Source organism: Atta colombica, unplaced genomic scaffold (assembly GCF_001594045.1).
Source record: "Atta colombica isolate Treedump-2 unplaced genomic scaffold, Acol1.0 scaffold107, whole genome shotgun sequence".
NCBI lineage: Eukaryota > Metazoa > Arthropoda > Insecta > Hymenoptera > Formicidae > Atta > Atta colombica.
This window is the reverse complement of record NW_017259192.1, coordinates 1,226,436-1,232,580: the sequence shown is the minus strand read 5'-3', so window position 1 is coordinate 1,232,580 and position 6,145 is coordinate 1,226,436. Positions and strand designations below refer to the sequence as shown.

At 29.2% G+C, this 6,145-nt stretch overlaps 1 protein-coding gene across 1 annotated transcript in view; it reads left to right on the top strand.

Annotated features, from left to right (window-relative positions):
• Nucleotides 1–5,637, top strand: part of LOC108692197 (zinc transporter ZIP11-like) — an 18,491-nt gene extending 12,854 nt beyond the window's left edge. The window contains exons 2-4 of the mRNA XM_018200359.1: nt 371–758; nt 5,279–5,430; nt 5,548–5,637. Coding sequence (XP_018055848.1) covers nt 371–758; nt 5,279–5,430; nt 5,548–5,637 — 630 coding nt within the window. The remainder of the gene's footprint in view (nt 1–370; nt 759–5,278; nt 5,431–5,547) is intronic.
• The last annotated feature ends 508 nt before the right edge of the window (nt 5,638–6,145 follow it).

Genomic DNA, 6,145 nt, shown 5'->3' with positions numbered 1-6,145 from the left:
TATATATATATACAATTCCAGAATAAATACTCTCTAAAATCTTTGGAGTGTAACTCTAAAGAGTAAAATTTCGCTTAAAAAGTGACAATTAAGTTCACTTTTTGTCAACAATGGCTCAATTATCACTCTTTGTCACTCTTTAAAATTATATTCCTCTTTAAAGATTTCAAAAAGCATATACACATATACTAAAAACTATTTTAAAAATATAATAATAACTGCAAAAGAAAAAATGTCGAATGTCCCAAATCATCGCACAAATTAAAAAAAAAAAGCAAATGGTAAGATTTGTTCCTTTTTCTCCTTTCAGCCAAATTTTCGAGTAATGGAGCTGCTTATATATGTCTATAATGATTTGTTTCCGTTTCAGCGCAAGCTCCTCGATGTCAGCCTGGGGTTCGCCGCTGGCGTGATGACGGCCGCAAGTTACTGGTCATTGCTGGCACCGGCGATCGAAATGGCAACCGAGAGCAAGATGTACGGAGCGGAGGGCGAGTACGCGTTCGTGCCGGTCGCAGTTGGGTTTCTCGTCGGCGCGGCGTTCGTGTACGGGACGGACGTGTTGATATCCACCCTCGGCATTCAGTCCCCCAATGTGCTTTTAGCTATGCAATCAGTCGGTACGAAACAAAGACGCAAGATCATTGCGAAACTAAAGAGTGACGAGGATTTAGACGATGATTATGATCCGTTACTTAACGACGTACAAATATCCGGCGGAAAAATGTACACTCGTGTCGAATCGACCGCTATCGATGGTATCTCATTTTCTTCTCGTAAAATCGCAGTTTTTTTTATATCTCTCTCTTTTTATAGGCTTGGAAAATGGGATCAGTTCGTGAGATGACACGTATATATTGTACATATATGCCTATATCTTTTTATATACCCTTATAAAAATTTTTCACCGTTTTTACATTTCCATAGACCATTTTTAGCCCGTTTTTAACCGTTTCTTGCATTACTCTTGAGCGCTTGCAGTGTATGGCGAAGGAACGATGACAAGTATACACGAATATACATATATTTTGAGGAGATTGTCCGTTTTTTCAATATTCGTTTTTTTTGCTAATGAATGACAACGTATATACGAGTATGCGTATAAATATTTTTTAATATATTTCCCGTTTTTAATATTTGTTTTTTAGCTGATAAATATTTTTGAGAACAATCAGCTTCGTTCAATATGAAATAGTTAAAAAGTCATACATTTACTTCATAAGAAATAATACAGGAACATAAAAACCAATTCGCAGGATGTATGTGCAACTATATATATTAAACAATTCTTTTGTACATAAAACAATATACTTTTAAGTGTAAAAACTAAATATTTCTAAATATTTCTTATAGTAATAGATAATGTAACGTTTTTATTACTATAATTTATTTATCTTAAACATAATATACGGTACTTGATAAATTAAATTTTCGATAAGTACGGCATACTCGTTATTCTAATGATCACTTATTATTGTATTACGGCAAAGTCCGCATAGTGGACAGTGTTGACATTGCCCGAGTTGCTTGTTATATTGTATAATAGGTCTGTTCTTTTTTGAAGAATTCTGGATTAATTCTGAATTAGTGCAGTAAGTTAGAGTGAAACAAATATCTGTCTCACTCTAACTTATACATTAATGTACATCAGTTCAGAACTTAGGGTGGAAAAGAACAAACCTAATATTAACATTGCCATTGATGAGATACTATTAAAGGGGGTTTCACCTTTGCCAGCCATAAAATTAACTCAGTTTTATGAATTTTTTAAAGAAAATTTATTATATACAGAACAATACGGGATTTTGCATAAAATTATCCTTAAACAGTAAAAAAATATTTTTTAATTAAATGAATTTGCATTTTAATATCTCCAAATGGCGATCGAATTAGGGGTCATCTGCAAAATACATCTCTGTGACGGAAGTAATATTGACTCTACAAATAATCTGAAATCAAAATTTTTTTCTTTTTAATTAATTATACGATTGTATGTATCGCTATGGCATGAACTAAAATAATGTCAATTGCTTGAAATTTATAAAAATGGTGGCATTAAAAAAAAATTAATTTTTTTTCCTAAAAAAATTTGTTACTTTTTTGTGAATAACAAATCAAATCTTTGTTGTAAAATTATGATTATAGTTTGTGCCATGCGCAAAAGTGTTAGGATTAAGAGAAAAAAAGAATAAGTCGATATCTTAATTCATTTTTTATCAGTTATCAGTTCCGTCAGGTCGAAAAATGTAGTTTTGAGAAAAACACGTTTTAGTTTTGAGAAAAACGCGTTTTACTTTTTCCACATATAACAAGTTTTAGTGCACTTACGATTATTCTGCAATTCCAGAGCTATATAATAATCCTTTCTCCTCTTCATATAATTTTTTCATCATCTCTTCAATCGCCAAGTTGTTCTATCTTCTCTTGATGAATCTGATATACAATTTGCGCTGATAAACGCTCAGAGGCCCCGTGTACTTTTACGTATTTGAGCTCATAACTCCGTTAATATTACGAATTTAATAAAATTCTTTTACAGGGATATTTTACACACATGTAAGAATTAAAATAAGGAAAAAATTTTTCGATTTTTTTACGCCTGCAAAGGTGAAAACCTTAAAGACCGACATTCGGGAGTTCGCGATCTTATTAATATTGAAATGATTAAGAATAAAAGACTAATATCCCGATAAACAATTTTTTGTACATTAATATGTATAAATATGTATAAACATACATCAATATTCATAAATACATATAATCATATATGAAATATATCCATACATATTCATAAATCTCTTTTTCTTTTGTTTAAAAATTATTTTTTAGTGTAATAGAAATAACAATAGTAAGGTGATAAAAAATAATTAAAGATATAATTTTGTTCGTTTTAGAAAAAACAAATTTAGAGAAATGTTAAAAAAATTGCTCATACACAATTATGCATAATTTTATATATAATTTATACATTTATATATAATTTAGACGTAATTTTTTTTTTAAATTATGATTTCAATATTATCGTCAATGTTTGATTATCAACAAAGATGATAACTGCAGAGAAAAAATTGTAACTTTTCGGCAATAATATAGGATATTATAGCTTTACAATATGCATATTTATTTATGGAGCATTTATATAATAAAAAATTATGAATTTAATAATGTATTAACCAAATATTTATAATATACAAATATTTTATATATGTGTGTGTATATATGTATATAATAGTTATATACATATGTATACAGAATTCATATATTAAATATAATTATTATTATATATAATAAATTAAAATCCTTTGTAAAATGTATATAAGTAAGTACAAAAGTTAATATCAACGTAGAAGTTATGTGAGTCAGTAGCAGAACGGCAGCCTCGCAGAGACTCGCAGGAGACCTACAGGCCTCGATTCGAATCCTGACGGAGCAAGATTTTCTCATGCTATCGGTTACGCTTTACTCAAAATTCATTATTTTAAAATATACAATGTAAGTGATTGTTGTGAGTGCTGAACGAATATTTTATACTCGTATATATGTTTTTTTACATTTTAAATTACACCTCAAATTTACACGTTTTTATCATTCAAAAATACTAAATAAATGATTATATATTACTACAACTTGGATATAGCACTCTATTTTAATCACTCATTTTTTAATTTCTACTATCTAAAAATGCAGTCATACTCAGTGGAATGCATATTTTCATCATTCAAACTAACCGCGGGGGCTAAAAACGGGCTAAAAACTGTGAAAAATTTTTATAAGGGTATATGTATATGAACGTCCACATACACTCGCCCCTCTTTGCTTTATCGCAGATTCGATTCTTATTCGGGAATAAGCATTCTCTCAAATTATTATTTTTATGAAAATTTTTATTAGATCAATCTGTTTTATACAATCAATATAAGTTATAATTTTTGCATGTAGCATGATTAAAAGTACTTATATAAAAATAGTAGTATGATAAAATTGATAAAGATGCTTGATAAAGATCATATAGATAAATCAAATTTACAATTTTAATCTGACATTTTCTTCCTCTCTTTAATAAGTTCAAGGATGAAAATATACATGTCCCGAAATTCGTGAATTAAAGTACTATAATAAGAAAATTTTCAGAAAATTAAGTAAAAAAATTATTTATAAATTTTTATTTTAAACAATAGTTTGTGAAATAATAAGAGTTAAAATATGGCCAATTACAGGCTATACTTAGATGGACTTTTAACGTTGAAATGCATGTTTACTTAAGATTAAGAAGATATCGCATGTGCGATTCACGTAACACGTAACTGTCTAGACAGAATCTGTAATTTGCTATATTTAAAATTTTATATATCAGAAACTATTCCTTGAAATAAAAATGTATATACTTTTTTCCTTGATTTTTAAAAACTTTGTTAGGATATTTTAATTCGCAAATTTCGGGATACTCTCTGTATATCTTACATACACACTAATACGAAAAAAAAGTTATATCGTTTTCTTAAGATAAAAATTCTTATTAAGTTATTAATTAAATTGAGATATATAAAATATTGATTTAAAATTCTAATATTTAAATATTATATATAATAAATTTATGCACAGATCATTGCTTATTCCAATTAAATATGTTATTAAATTAATATAGTATATTTTCCTTATAAGAAATGACGATATTCAATAGAAATTGTTCAATAGGAATAGTTGATTCGTATTTATTCTAAAAATACCTCAAGCATTGTACTAGCATATATATTGCATGATATTCGTAATAAAATACGTGGGACTTACACACAGGTCCAATATAAATATCGTAAATAAAAACAATCTAATTATATATTCGATCTAATTCAATTAAAAACAGATAAACTGAAACTATAAACCCTACAAAGAGTGATGTGATTAAAAAATGTGAAACAACGAAAACGAAACTAAAAAATACAGTTTAAATTCATCATTAATACAAAGTGCACGTCCGCGTAAAACATTATTTAATATCATACACATTTAAATAAGAAAAAATAAAATATAAACATTTTGGATCTGTGTGAACAGTTTTACGGAGTTTAAAAAAATAAACTGATCTTATTAACCCTGCCTAAACGGATTCAATTGCAGTAAATTTAATCGAAAGTATAGTATTATGTGCGTGAAGAATTCCTTTTCTTAAACCTTACACAAATAGCATTTGCATGAAGTGGTCCTGTGCTCGTGGCTCAGTTTTCGAAAATTTGCGTTGACTGGATGTGATAAATGTTGTTGTGAATATTTAATTTTTCAGGCTTCTACGAACAGAATAGTAGACGCCGACAAATTCCCAATATAAACCGCTCATCAGAATCAGCAGAAATTGGAACTGTTTACGAAGATCCCAATAACGAAGTGAAGAATAATCAATGGCGGAGGATATTACTGCTAATTGTTGCAATTACGGTATATTTCTACAAGATAATAAATAATCATGCAAAGCACACTTGTTTAGATTTGTCTTATATGATAACTATAAAATAAATAATAATATATTTGTAACATTTCGATTGTTACAAATAGGTCCACAATATTCCTGAGGGTCTTGCGGTTGGTGTAGGCTTCGGAGCAATAGGTAGTAGTGCATCAGCTACTTTTGAAAATGCAAGGTAAGTGAAAATGCCTGCAATTTTTTTTAAATAAAGTTCATGAAGACAACGAAAACTTATACTGAATACCATGCGTAATTACAGCTTACAGCAAACAAAATATTGGATTATATTATAAAAATACGCAAGGTATCCGTATATTAGGTGTACAACTTTGCTTCTGCCGTTTTCCTATAGATGGCTTTAGCGATAAGTGATGGTCGAAATAAATAGATCATAGATGTCATACAATAAACTTGGGCATCTGTCAACATAACCCTATAGAAATATTAGTCGATTAGTTGATGTGTCTGCATCATAAAGTTATTCTCGATTGAAAATGTCAGTTTACGAGCCAAATTTTCGTCATTTGCGGGAGGTTTTTTTGCTTCAATATAAGAAATCTGCGGCTGAGGCTCATCGAATGCTCTCAAATACTTATGATGAGGCCGCTATTAGTGAAAGAACGTGTCGTGAGTGGTTTCAACGCTCCAAGAACGGTGATTTTGACGTCCAAAGTGATGCTCTGTATT